General features: G+C 43.1%; 1 protein-coding gene across 1 annotated transcript; it reads right to left on the bottom strand.

The window, feature by feature from the left end:
- Positions 1-9,207: 9,207 nt before the first annotated feature.
- Positions 9,208-12,169, bottom strand: LOC118558356 (extracellular calcium-sensing receptor-like). The gene is made up of 6 exons (XM_036128869.1): positions 11,994-12,169; positions 11,622-11,910; positions 10,788-11,537; positions 10,483-10,710; positions 10,271-10,394; positions 9,208-10,112 (listed from the first exon to the last, which is right to left on the bottom strand). The coding sequence occupies exons 1-6, from the start codon at positions 12,167-12,169 to the stop codon at positions 9,208-9,210; spliced, it is 2,472 nt and encodes an 823-aa protein (XP_035984762.1).
- Between the last annotated feature and the right edge of the window lie 2,839 nt (positions 12,170-15,008).

Below are 15,008 nucleotides of genomic sequence, written 5' to 3'. Positions count from 1 at the left end.
CAGCAAAACGAGGGAGTCCCCAGGAGGGGCACTCTTCAGTACCCCTTCCAAGGACTTTATTTATCAAAACAGTTTAACTAGAACAGTTGAAGGCAATCCTAATAAAAAGTGTTTTTAATCTTGATTTACAAGAACTCAGGCTTTCAGTTCTGGTTCTGGTTCTAGGTATGCAGAGTAGACTGGAGCCAGAAGACCTTAGTGGTCTGGAGGGTTGGTACACTGATAACAAGTCTGTGATATATTTAGGTGCTAAGCCATTCAGTGATTTATAGACTAACAGGAGGATTTTAAAGTATATTATCTGAGATACAGGGAGCCAGTGTAAGGACTTTAGAACTGGGGTGATGTGTTCTACTTTCTTAGTCTTAGTGAGGACGTGGGCAGCAGTATTCTGGATCAGCTGCAGCTGTCTGATCAACTTTTTAGGCAGACCTGTGAAAACTATGTTGCAGTAAGCAATTCGACACATGAATTAGTTTTTCCAGAGCCTGTTGAGACATCAGTCTAGTGATAAGTCCGGCAACACCGATGCGTCAAGCTCATGGAGCAAAACCCGTGTCGATGCGCATATTGCTATGGGAAAGTCACGTGATGGATACAGCAACTGTTTCGAACTGACTCTGATGTGGCAAGCTGTGTTTATAAGCAGGGTTCCCTCTACGCTGCGGGCGTGCATTCACACACATCATCTGGGTTGAGCAGGCGCAGCAAAGCTATGCTGCGCAGTAAACAAAATCCAAGCTGAACTATAAACAAAATAATAAACCAAGTTATTTTTTTTTACCATTTTGCAACTCTAGTGAGATGGTGTACCACAGCCGCGCTCTGTGAGTGCCAGCTGCTGATCGGAGCGCATCACTTATTGATGGGTTGGGTAGACGCCCTCATGGTTGGGCATGTTGCGCTGTGCATCTTTGTTTTGAGCCTTGTTTCAGAAAAAAACGCTGATTAGAAAGCAACTACTCTGAGTAGTTCTACATCACTCAGTGTTTCCGGTTTCAGAACAGATGATATCAGGCAGGTAACTAAACCCATCGTCCGATCAACCATGAGTTGAACGTGAGCACGAGCATGAAAAAAAAGCCAGATCAATGGAACGCAAATAACGTGATTCACCATGGCAACAACAGGAAATAAGCTTGGAAATGTGCATGTCCTGCAAGTAGAATTAGAAATATTTAAAGAAGGCATATGGACAATATTAAACCATAAGAAACAATGTCGTTGCTGCTGAAAGTCACAAGAGAGAATTGTTGAAAAAGTCAATGCATGCGCGATATGAAAGTTATATGATGGAGAATTAAAGCTGTTTTCTCACACTTCACTCGTTCAACACAAAAGGGGGAGTATGTAGGGGGGAGGGGCATTGATTACTAAAAGCATTGAAAGGACATGGCAGTAAATCATGATGAAGTATAAAAAATACAGTTTAACCAGGTAAGGTTCAGTTAGAAGTTTTCTTATGTTTAACGGTACTCAACATAAAAATATGCTATACAGCTCTTTAAAAAAGTTCTAGTTTTTTATGTTTTTTTCATGTAATCGGGTTAAAATCAGTTGTATCTAAACCAGGTAATGTAAAAGAAATTATTGCTGCATCTTGATTCTTTTAGTTAGCCATGTAGCTTGTTATAATCTCAAGTTTTGGACAGGTGTAATGTAGCCTCAGTGTGCACGTGCGATGTTGCACTCAGAGGTCAAGTGAACGCTCAGGGAGTTTGTGTGTTTGATTTTCTGCAGGTTAAATGTCGCATTTGTTCAACAGACCATTTCCTATTTAAACAAAAGCACCTTCTCAATTTAAATCACTCGGGTTCCACAGTTCCTCCAAGTGCATTGACGCCATCAGCAGACTGCAGTCAGAATGTGCATCTGTAATCGGAAGCACATATAAGCCCCAGTCAGGACCATCTTCACAAAAGCTGTCTGCCCCTACTTCAGGCATGTTATTGAGCAGTTTGTTGTTTGTAAATCATGTACTAAAATGCCAATTTGTTATTTTTACATAACATCTGGCAACATCTTGACATCGAAGTGGGTAGGCAGACCCAAAGTGCCACAGCTGATGCCATCCAGGAGGTGCGCAGATACTTGGCAGAGGGTCCCAGGATCTTATGATATACTGGAAAAACCAAAAGACAGTCTGTCCAAACCTCTTCTGCCTTTTATTACAATTACTCTGCACTCCAGCATGATCTGTGCCGTGTGAACGGCTGTTTTCTACAGCTGGAGAAGTGATGTCAAAAAAGCGTAACAGACTAAATATCAAAACATTGAAACAACTTTTTTTTTTATAAATTGTTTTTTTTTAAATGCCAGTCCACAAGCATCCTCATTCACAACATGTTTACTTAGAAGTTATTACGTTATGATACAGGTTCACATTATTTATTGACTGTATCTAAAAAAAAAAATCAAGGATGTCATGGTTTTCAGGTGACGAGCCCACATGCAGATACAATCGGGAGGCAATGCACAGTTTTAAGATGTTTATTTTGGAAACAGGCAGATCTACACTACCCCCCCCCCCCCTCAACGGCCGCCTCCTGGCGGCCCAGACGAAGAGGTGCTGGGTTGAGTAGCCCAAAAATCTAAAATCAAGTCCTTATTCGAAATAGTAGCTGCGGAAACCCACAAGCGCTCCTCAGAGCTACAACCCTCCCAGTCGACGAGGTATTGGTGACCCCTACCTCGCCGACGGGCATCCACAACCCTGAGAACCCGAGGGTTCTGACTGTCCTGGGAGGGTGGAGGGGGTCCGGAAGGAGGGCACAAGTTGCTGTCCAAAACGGGCTTGATCTGGGACACATGGAAGGTAGGGTGTACTCGGGAGTGAGGGGGCAAACGTAGACGGACGGTGGTCGGGTTAATAACTGTCTCTATCTCATAGGGACCAGTGAACCGGGGAGCAAGCTTCTTAGCGGATGGGTTGGACAGAACGTCTCTGGAGGATAACCAAACCTTCTGACCGGGGCGATAATGGGGAGCTGGTCGGCGGTGCTGGTCGGCAAACCTCTTGCTCCGCTCTGCGGTGCGAGTGAGGGCAGTGATAGTTGTTCTCCAGATGTCCTGGCAGCGAGCAATGTAGTCGTTCACGGGGGTGAAGGGAATCCTGAGTTCATCTGTGGGTAGAAGTGGAGGCTGATATCCTAAAGCAACTTCAAAAGGTGAACGTCCAGTAGCTGAGGTGATGTGTGAGTTAAGGGCATACTCTACCCAGGGCAAAAACTTGTTCCAGTCAGAGGGTGAAGATGACGTAAGGCAGCGGAGAGTAGTTTCTAGTTGCTGATTCATGCGTTCAGTTTGGCCATTGGTCTGAGGATGATATCCAGAGGTGAGTGTATAACGGGCACCCAGAGCAGAGCAAAAGTGCCGCCAGACCTGGGAAATAAACTGAGGACCCCGGTCAGAGAGGATGTCAACTGGGATGCCGTGAAGTCTGAACACATGTTTGATGAGGAGCTGGGCTGTCTGGAGGGCGTTGGGTAATTTACGGATGGGAATAAGATGACAAGACTTAGAAAACCTATCAACTACTGTCAAGATAGTTGACATACCTTGGGACAAGGGGAGACCGGTAACGAAATCGATAGCAATGTGGGACCATGGACGTCTGGGGATGGGAAGAGGATTTAACAAACCGGAAGGTGGCTGAGTAGAGGACTTATTCTGGGCGCAAACAGGACAAGCTAGAACATACTCTCTAACATCCTTAGTCCATGAAGGCCACCAGAAACGCCAGGAGACCTGGGACTGGGTTCTAAAAATGCCCGGATGGGCGGAAAACTTCGTGTCATGACTCCAGCGTAGAACCTCAGGACGAACAGACTGGGGAACATACTTAAGTCCAGGTGGACCTGTACCTGGGTCCGGGTCTAAAAGCTGGGCCTGTCTGATCCTGTCCTCCAGATCCCAATGCAGGGCTCCAACAGTACAAGTGGGAGGAAGAATCGGTTCCGGCTCCCTCTCTTGTTCAAAAGAGGTAAACTGACGGGAAAGTGCATCAGGCTTGACATTTCTGGAGCCGGGTCTGTAGGTGATGGTGAGGTTAAATCGAGAGAAAAACAAAGACCAACGGGCTTGTCTTGAGTTGAGTCGACGGGCTGACTGCAGATAGGAGAGGTTCTTGTGATCTGTCCATATTATGATGGGCTGCTCGGATCCCTCTAGCCAGTGCCGCCACTCCTCCAACGCTAGTTTAATAGCTAGTAGCTCACGATCACCTACGTCATAGTTCTGCTCTGCCAGGGATAAACGACGGGAGAAGAACGCACAAGGATGTAATTTACAGTCAACCTCAGACTGTTGGGACAAAACCGCTCCCACCCCGGTATTAGAGGCATCGATCTCTAGAATAAACTGTTTGGCTGGATCGGGATGAACTAGTATGGGAGCCTGGGAAAAACGAGACTTGAGTCTATTAAAAGCCTCAGGACTCCAGACGTAAGGAACCTTGGGGGAAGTGAGAGCATGTAATGGAGAAGCTACCTGACTATAGTTCCTGATAAAGCGCCGATAGAAGTTTGCGAAACCAAGAAAGCGTTGGAGCTGTTTGCGCGACTCAGGAACAGGCCATTCTACTACTGCCCTTATCTTTTCTGGATCAGACTTCACCTGTCCGCCCTCTAAAACAAGACCAAGAAAGGAAATAGAAGACTGGTGAAAATCACATTTCTCGGCTTTAACAAATAAGCGATTTTCTAATAATCGCTGGAGAACAAGATGGACGTGTTGTTTGTGTTGTTCTAGGTCACGAGAGTAAATCAGGATGTCGTCTAGATAGACGAAAACAAAAACATTCAAAAAATCCCGAAGGACATCGTTCACCAGTGCTTGAAAAACTGCCGGAGCATTGCACAAACCAACAGGCATGACTAGGTACTCAAAGTGACCTAACGGGGTCTTAAAGGCCGTCTTCCACTCATCCCCCTGTCTCACCCGAACCAAATGATAAGCGTTGCGCAGATCAAGTTTAGTAAAGATCTTGGCATTCTGGACTGGCTCGAGAGCTGAAGATAATAGAGGGAGCGGGTACTTATTCTTAACGGTTATTTGGTTAAGCCCTCGATAATCGATACAGGGTCGAAGGGTACCATCCTTTTTACCGACAAAAAAGAAGCCGGCGCCCAATGGGGAGGATGAAGGACGGATTAACCCAGTAGCCAGAGACTCCCCTATATACTTCTCGAGCGCTTGACGTTCTGACCTAGAGATGTTGTAGAGCCGACTCACCGGTAGTGGAGCCCCAGGCAATAGGTCAATAGCGCAATCGTAAGGGCGATGTGGAGGAAGTGAACAAGCTTGAGTTTTACTGAATACCCTTCGTAGATCGTGGTATTCCTCCGGAACTCGCGAGAGGTCAATAACGTCCCCAGATTCTGTCTCAGAGGAAGGGGTAACAGATACAGGGCGAGCGGACTGTAAACAACGAGAATGACAAGCTGGAGACCAAGATTCTAGTCGGGACTCAGCCCAGTTAAACTGCGGGCTGTGGACACTTAACCAGGCTAAACCCAAAACCACGGGTGAACGCTTAACAGGGAAGACAAAAAACGAAAGTTGTTCCCGGTGGTTACCAGAAACTATCACTACTAGTGGTCGGGTGCGATGGGTGATTAAAGTTAACTTCTGCCCATCTAAAGACGACACCCGGAGAGGCTCGGGTAAAGGTTCGACCGGCACACGGAGCTGATCCACTATGGCTTGGTCAATTAAGTTGAAATCCGAACCAGAATCTACTAGAGCCGAGACATCGAAAGTATCCTGGTCAAACATTAAAGTGACTGGCAAACATAAGCGAGAAAGAGAAGGCGCCTTAGTGACTACTCGGGGACTAGATCTACTATCGTCCACCGTTCTCCCCGTTACGAACGGCGGACTGGGTCTTTTGGCCGAACCGGACAGTCTCTTAGGAAATGACCTTCCCCTCCACAGTATAGGCATAAGTTGCCTGAGAAGCGCTGTTGACGCTCCTTATTAGTTAAACCGACCTGTCCCAACTGCATGGGTTCGGGAGGTGGTGGAGTGGACCGGGGTTCCCTATAGGTGAGCGTAGAGGAGGTGGATGATCGCAAGACTTGGTTCGGTCTAACTCGGCTCCGACTACGTAGCCGGGAATCCAAACGGATAGCTAACGCTACAAAATCCTCAAAATCCTCGGGTTCCTCAACCCGGGCTAATTCATCCTTAAGAGTCTCATCGAGAGCCTGAAAAAATACTGCCTTTAACGGCCTTGGTTGCCAACCCGCCGCAGCGGCAACCGTGCGAAACTCCACAGAGAAGTCTGATACGCGATACTGCTTCAAAGAGAGGAGATGACGAGACTGTTGAGCCGAATCTAACTCGGGTGAAAAAATTGTTTTAAATTCGGTAACGAAGTCCTGAAAAGTAACCCCGAATGACTGACAATCAGGGAATCGAGCCTCAGCCCATCTAAGAGCCTTACCCGTTAGTAGTCGTAAGACATAAGATATCTTAACCTCATCTGAGGCGAATGTCTGAGGGGATCGGTTAAACACCAGTTTACACTGAAAAAGGAAACCTCCGCAACTCCCATGGTCACCAGAGAACTTATCCGGACAAGGTGACGCGCCCTCAAGTGGCGGAGTCCAAATCTGATTATCAGTGCTCTGAGCGACGGGAGGCGGGGTGCTAAGGTCTTGAGTGACAGGCGACGTCATCGCGGAAGTGACTGTGTCCATGAGCTGGCTAAACTGAGCGGCTAATCTATGAAGCTGTTCCTGTGTTGAATTGACGGCTAAACCTAGCGACTGCATCTGTTCCTGCTGTGCGGCTATCTGCCGCCCGAACGTATCCGCTGGACTTTGGTGGCCAGAGCCTTCTTCTGTCATGGTTTTCAGGTGACGAGCCCACATGCAGATACGATCGGGAGGCAATGCACAGTTTTAAAATGTTTATTTTGGAAACAGGCAGATCTACGGACGGAACTACGGGCGAGTCGGCTGGGTCAGAACGTCACGGCTGGAGAGTCATTGGGCTGGGCGGACCTAACCGGGAAGAAGTAGCGTCGGGAGTACTCTATGATTCTACTCAGCTGGAGATAGGCGGCTAGTGGCTGAGGACGGCTGATGTAACTGGCGAGGGATCCTGAGCGAGCCTCGTCGGCAACGGTTGACAGATGGATTGACCAGAGTGAATGCAGAACCAGCAGAAACCGGGAGAGGGGATCTCAGGCCTCGCTGGGTAACATCCAGGAAGTATGAGGGGAGCGCCAGAGCAAAATCTGAGCAGGCGGTTCTGCTGGTCTGTTTCTTCGGAACGAGACGTCAAGACAGGTGAGTGCATCCAAGCACCAAAATCACGACTGGTTAAGGCTCTGGCGTCTTCCATCTGTCAGCGCTCTGCTTAAGAAGCCAGAGGAAGCCGCCTGCAACGAGCTGCAGGTGTGGGCCACGCCTCCTCAGCCAACTAGACACACCTGAGGAGTAGAGTTAGAGTAGAGCAGCACAGAGAATCCTGACAAAGGATATTTTAAATTTAAATGAGAATATAAACTAAAACAATGCAGCATGCAATTACTTAAATTGTATTATTATGTATACTAGGACAGACTGGCGACCTGTCAGGGTGTACCCCACCTCTCGCCCAGTGAACGCTGGAGACAGGCACCAACAACCCCGCGACCCCATGAGGGATTAAGTGGTTTGGAAAATGGATGGATGGATGGATGTATACTAGGTCATCAAATCAGTGTCAGTTAACACTGTCAACTGGGTTCCCTGTAAGGTCCATCAGGTGTAAGTATTTAGTGACACAGTATCGGCACAGTATCAATACTGTTTGGCAACGTGTCTAAACGCTTCATGACGCCTCATCTACCCATCACTACATCAGTCCTTGAATCCTGGAAATGCTCTTCAGGTGATAGAAGGCCGACCTTGTAATTGTCTTTAGATGCTTTTGGAGGTTCAGGTCTGAGTCCATCACTACCCTTGTAGACAAACTTTTCCTCCGGTCATTTTTCAAGGTTCACCTCATCTTAGCATAGCCAGATACTTTCAAACTATTATGTGATAGCTGAAGTGTTTAATGTGACCTTTTGATTCAGAAGTGAGGCTGTCATACACCGGCCCTCTGACCTCCAAAATGTCAATCCATCCTGGCTTGTATCAATGGTTCAGGCTGTGTGGGGGATATTTTCTTGGCACACTATGAGCCCCTTGATACCTACTGAGCATCATGTCAACACCACAGCCTACGTGAATATTGTTGCTGACCATGCCCATCCTTTATGACCACAGTGTACCCATCTTCTGATGACTACTCCCAGCAGGATAACGTGCCATGTCATAAAGCACAAATCATCTCAGACTGGTTTGTTGTACATAACAATGAGTTCACTGTACTCAAATGGCCACCACAGTCACCAGATCTCAATCCAATAGAGCACCATTGGGATGTGGTGGAACGGGAGATTTGCATCATGGATGTGCAGCCGACAAATCTGCAGCATCTGCATGATATTATCGTGTCAACGTTGACCAAACTCTCTGAGGAATGTTTCCAGTACCTTGTTGAATCTATGCCACTGACAATTAAGATAGTTCTGGAGGCAATAAGGGGTCCAACCCAGTACTAGCAATAAAGTGGCCAGTGAGTGTAAATTCAGAGAAAATGACTACAGTTCAACTACTCAACTGTAAAAGCTTAGAAGAAATTCTAAATCAGTTAAGCTCCTTCTCCTGCTGTGTTGATATCCTACCTACAACCTTCCTTAAAAAAGTCTGGCCTGTCATGGCATCTGACCTGATTCAAATTGCTTTCAGTTACAGAAAAAAATGTGTTGGTAAATTATTTAAACCTAAATTTGCCATCTATTTTCCTCTTTCAGTAACTCTCCATGACAGAGAAAATGTCACTATTATACAGTTAGCTACCCATACGTTTATACTCTGACTCTACTTCTAATTAAAAAAAGAGAGAGAAACGCAATCATCTTTATTTTTATGTTTGTTTATATTGTGCTTTGTGCATTAGACTGCATTTTGCATATCTTTACATTTTAGGTTTAATTGAAACTAATACATATTTAGAACTTATTGGTGCATTTTTACTCAAAAGGTTTTTTAAGTTTTACGTGACAGAACACAATAATTTTGCAATAAAAGATATAAGACCTTCAACAACAATAAAAAACAACTTTTAAAAAAAGTAAATAAATAAAATATTTTGTACCATATAAACTGGTTAACCTTGTGTTTTTCCAAGCAGGTGTTTCTTTGTGTTCAGCTCAGGTTTCAGGACAAGAATAAAGCATTTTGGTGCAAATATACAAAATAGTATCCCATAACTTGATGCTAGAATGGCAAATATCTCAACAGCTACAGTAAATTTCCCAGGTGAGCTGACATAAGCTGGGATGAAGGTGAGCCAGACTGCACAGAAAATCAACATACTGAAGGTGATGTGTTTACCTTCATTGAAGCTATCTGGTAACTTTCTGGCCAAGAAAGCAAGGACAAAACACAATAAGGCAAGAAGTCCAATATATCCTAGCACAGCCCAAAACCCGAAAGGTGATCCCAGAGCACATTCAAGGATTATCTTCTCCATATAGTATGTCATATTTTTTACAGGAAAGGGGGGACTTATTGTTAACCATAGGATGCAAATAATGACCTGTATAAAAGTTAAAAATAAAACAGTGAGTCTCTGCTGTGCAGGCCCAAACCATTTCATCACATTATTACCTGGAAGAGTTGCTCTGAAGGCCATTAGAACCACTATTGTTTTTCCAAGAATACAAGAGATACAAAGAACGAATGTGATGCCGAATGCTGTGTGTCGCAACATGCAGGACCACTCAGTGGGTTTGCCAATAAATGTTAAAGAACATAAGAAACAGAGTGACAAGGAGAAGAGCAACAGGAAGCTCAGTTCAGAGTTGTTTGCTTTCACTAGTGGAGTGTCCTTATTGATTAAAAACAGTGTGGCTGCTATTAAAGTTAGCACCACACCAAGCAAAGTAAAAAATACTAGTACTTTGCCCAAAACCTCAATGAAGGAGAGAAACTCAATGTTTTTCAGTAAACATGCATCTCTGTTCTGATTGGACCAGTATGCTTCAGGACACTTTTTGCAGTCAACAGAATCTGTAATAAAAAAATAAAAAAAATATTGTTATAATTCATTTTGTTCCATCCCTATAGAGTTTACGAATTACTATATCATTGCTAATTTGAATATGAAGCACACAATGTGGCAGGCAAGGATTGCACACATATTAATTAGATATTTAGATCTGTGGTACCTGTGGTGTTGCTAAATTCCCCAACTGGACATGGTATACAGTCAAAGCAGCACACAGGCTTTCCTTTCTGAAGGACTTTATAGGTTCCTGGATGACAGCTTTCACTGCAAACTGAAACAGGTAACTATAATACAAATAATAAAAAGGGTATTGTTACATAATTTTATATGACACAAGCGTGATCGTATTTTGTCATCAGGAAAGTTCTTTACCTGTTTAGTTCCCCCTGGCCACATTATAGCCTCTGTATTAAGAACAAATTTCTTGCCAGAAGGTAGTGAAGCATCATAGTAACCAACAGGTTTAAACTGAATCGATTGATCTGCTCCACGCTGCCAGTTCACAACTTCATACCTGGCAACAGCAGCTCCAGTGTGGTCAAACCACACTTTATCCTCATTCTTAATAGTGAAGTTCACATGCTTTAAGGCCTCAACGACCTAAAAGAGTGGTAAACATTACTTTTTCCGCATTTTTAGGTATACACTTATAGTACAATCACAGGGCCATTTTTTACCTCCCATGGCTTGACCTCCACAGGACTCTTACACCCCTGATTATCTGAACACTTCAAGATGTTATGCAGAGCATGTGCTACGGCATAGATGGCTTTGTAGATATTAGTGGAGTATCTTAGCTCTGTTAAATCATCGTCATTATGTTTAAGCTTTAAGAAATCCTGGTTTGCTTTGCAAGTTTTTAGGCTTCTCTCTGTGCTTGTCTCATTGCACAGAAAGTCTGTTTCCCAGAAACCTCTAACTAGAAAATCGTCCAAGCCGCTGATGTTGGTCTTTTGCAATGCAAATCCTAATGCACCTCCCAGCACACTAAAGCTAGTAGGAGTTACAAGGCTGTCAGCAGTGATCCACGCCTCCACCCCAATGAACTGCCGGCCTGTAATGTTGTGGAGACTCAACTGCTCTAACAGGTTATTCATTTCTGCATGTGTAAGAAATCCAACAATCACCTGAGCAGTGCTCTTCTTGATCACTTCCACCACTTTTTTGAGTTTTTCTGGCTCTGCTCTGTCAAATTTCTCTGTGTATTCCACACACACTCCTTCCTCCTGTGCAGCAGAGAGAAAGATGGCCATCCCATTGTTGCCATAATCACTGTCACTGTTCACTGCTCCGACCCAGGTCCAACCAAAGTGTTTGACCAACTGTGCAAGAGCAACACTTTGATAGCGATCACTTGCAATAGTTCGAAAAAAAGAGGGAAACTCCTTTCTATTGCTCAAGCACTCACACGTAGCCGAATGACTTATCTGTCAACATAAAAGAGAAAACTGAAAACGAGAGAAAAAAAGGATTTTCATAGATATATAAATATTGATTAGGATCCCTCTTACCACCGGAATTTGAAATGGTCCAGTGATGCGGGAAAGGACAATAGTAGAAGTAGATTCAGACTCTCCAATAATAGCATGAACTGCTGATTGTCCAGAGCAACTATTTCCCAAAGTCATCTCATCCCCATTCATCAGAGCCATTACTGCACTCCTTGAGGATAATGTTGATGCACAGTTGTCATAAATTCGATATCCAATAGCAACATTAGGAAGAAGATCCTTTTTTCTATTTATTTCTTCAATAGCAAATATCATTGTCTGGGCAAATCGAAACTGCCATAGGTCAATACTAAGAAAAAAAAAGCACAATAAAACTTTCAGTTCGCAAAGACAAAGGGTTAATACAATGTTTTGTACATAGTTCGAAATTACCTGGTACAATTAGATATTGTTGGCCTCTCTGTAAAGAAAAGTGAAGGTTGTGTGTTTTTGCTGTGGATAGAAAAAACACTTCCAATTGTCACATCCCCTTCTCTGTACAGTACAGGAAACTCCGGATCTCCCCATATCTGACAGAGAGAAGCAGGCTTCACAACTGCCTTGTACATTAACAGGAAACCCATAGAAATAAAGAGTCTTCGTACTGATGACATTTCTTTCTTCGGATGTATCTTAATACGAAAGAGTCACTAAAGCCAATGTTGTTGTTCATTAATGTAGCTGACAGCAAAGCTATTTATTTTTTTATTAACCAATCACAAAAAGTGGGACGGATTTGATTGGAGCTTGTCTAAGATTATTGGGCTTTGATGGATAATATCTAGACATTTGGTTGTTACTTTAATATGGAAGATAAGTGTATACATTTAAAGTAACAAATCACTGTTTTATGTATGTAAAAATATTTATTTGGTAATCTATACCTTCCAAAACAATATATGGTCCAGATACGCATTTGTCTTAGCATTGCCACAAAAGACAAAATAACATCAACAATAACATCAAGTGAGGCAAAACTGTTTTGACCTTCCTGAGTCCTGAGAAATGCCCTCAACAAAATTTGCTACTCAGTGGTACTTTACCATATGATCAGTCAGAACAATAAATAAATAAATGAAAACATTTTAAATCTACTTTTCATACATGTTTGCAGGGGCAGACCAAGCCTGTTTGGCACTCAGGATGATCAACCCCAACTGCTCCCCCAACACACACACACACACACACACACACACACACACACACACACACACACACACACACACACACACACACACACACACACACACACACACACACACACACACACCAAAAAAAGAGTTAACTTAACTGTATACTTCATGCCCTGGAACTCTCTGTATTTTATATTGAATATTTTCAACCCATCTATTGAATTTAGTGCACTAGTTGATATTTTCTTCATAAGAAAACAGCAAGCACTGCCGCCAAAATATTAGCCAGTCCCTAACATTTTGTTCCCTTCCATTGTGAGAGGTAGTATATGTTAGATACTTTGGGAATTCTCTGCCCTCTGAATCTGCTGGCGGTTCATTTGTCATCTCTGAGAAAGGCTTCCTTTTTGCCATTAAACGCACAACATTCATTCAATCAGAATCAGTAATTTTTGTTGGCCAGCCGTTGTCCTAATGGTCAACGGCTGGCTGTTGGGGTGGGGGGAGTTCTAAAGAAAACATATTACATATACCTAATGCAGAAATATATATATATATATATATATATATATATATATATATATATATATATATATATACTTACTGTAATATTAAATATTTTTCACACAAATATTTTCAGAAAAATTTGTTTTGTCTGTATTTTAAGCGACAGACTGGCGAACTGTCCAGGGTGTACCCCGCCTCTCGCCCGGTCAACGCTGGAGATAGGCACCAGCAACCCCCGCGACCCCATGAGGGATTAAGCGGGTCAGAAAATGGATGGATGGATGGTTGTATTTTAATGGTCAGAGTGTCAGTTTTGGGCCCCCCCTCTGTCCTGGGACAATTGACGAGTTTGCCCCCCCCCCCCCCCCCCCCCCCTGTCAGCAGGCGTGCCTGCAGGTATCATTTAGTTAACAAAATTAAGACTCTCTGGTATTAGATGCTTTACCTATACCACAAGTTTTACTTAACCTGCTTTACTAATGAACCAGCTTCTTATCCTGTTGGCAGACCCGGCTGCAGAAACAAATTACAGGGGGGGCATTCCATGTTTTCAGGGGGGCACACTTTTTCAAAAAACATTTTATATGCTTCAGGCTGAACAGTGGCTCTGTGACTACTTCTACACTGCTGAGAAATAAATTATCAATAAAATCCCAAAATCTAAAAAGTCGAACAAACAAAAATCAATAGTGTAGTCAGTGTTGCCAAATTAGGCAGGTTTCTACCCAATTAGGCTTATTTTGAACACATTGAGCTGGAACAAAAATAACTTATGGGCAAGTTGTAAAAATTTGGGAAGCTTTTCACAAATTGTGTTGGGCTTTTAAAAAGAATTACTAACAAAATATATCAAAATAGTTGTCAATATCTGAAAGAAAACTAAAAACATTTCAATAAAACACCATCTCCATCAACTCATTTTACTGAGCAATCTATTTTTAAAATAAGTCGAATCTGTCGAATATGACATCATCAATGAATAATAGTTATAATGAATAATATTGATTATTATAATAAAACAAGAAAAGAATAATGGTTAATCAAGTGTTTGGTCAATGTAAACTATCCGAGTGGGGTTGAGTTCTACTGATCAATTTAAAAATATTTCAAAGCTGTGTGAAAAAGAAATGTTTGATTGAGCTCTGAAGGAGAAATTAAGTTTATATTAAGGTAGATTTACAACTCATGTTGGGAAGCTATTGATAAAAGTTTTCTTTTTTTCCAGTTGATATATAATGATTGTTAAAGTGATCTTGTGTGTTATTTGGTTGGTTGTCTGATTGTACATTTTGTGCGGAGCCGTGACCACAAAGTTTGTTTGTTTTTTTCTTCAGCACAGTAATGTGCTAACAGCATGTTCTTATGTGTTTAATAGTTCTGTGCTTTTAACATGAGAGAGTTTGAGATTTAGACTTGTTTCTTCTTTTAAGTTGGGCAGGTTTTATGCTGGTTTGGGCTGGAAACCATCAGTGAGATACGGCGACCTGTAGCACTGTGTCTGGACTCAAAGGTCCAGCATAGTCTGAACACTGAAGTAAAAATTCATAATAGAAGAGGTTCTGTAATTACAGCAGGTATGGAGCACAAGGATCAGAACAAAGCAGAGTTCCCTTCTGCCTGTAAATAACCCAAGTTTCTTCAGTTTGGCAATTTTCCTGCTTGGTTCTGCTCCTTGTACTCCTAGCTGTTTAGCTAACCCTCCAAGCATGAATGTTTACTCCAGTGTTGACTTCAATGCTGACATTTCAAACAGAAATTAATAGCGCTG

Source organism: Fundulus heteroclitus, unplaced genomic scaffold (assembly GCF_011125445.2).
Source record: "Fundulus heteroclitus isolate FHET01 unplaced genomic scaffold, MU-UCD_Fhet_4.1 scaffold_124, whole genome shotgun sequence".
NCBI classification, from domain to species: Eukaryota; Metazoa; Chordata; class Actinopteri; order Cyprinodontiformes; family Fundulidae; genus Fundulus; species Fundulus heteroclitus.
Note: the sequence above shows the minus strand (reverse complement) of the source record. Positions and strands in the feature narration are given on the sequence as shown.

Bases quoted from the DNA above. Each gene is read 5' to 3' on its own strand.
- LOC118558356 (XM_036128869.1), bottom strand. From the start codon at position 12,169: ATGTACAAGGCAGTTGTGAAGCCTGCTTCTCTCTGTCAGATATGGGGA. The intron at 10,711-10,787 runs GTAAAAAATGGC...CCACTCTTTTAG, and splicing joins TGGAGGTCAAGCCATGGGAG to GTCGTTGAGGCCTTAAAGCA. The intron at 10,395-10,482 runs GTAAAGAACTTT...TTTGTATTATAG, and splicing joins GGCCAGGGGGAACTAAACAG to TTACCTGTTTCAGTTTGCAG.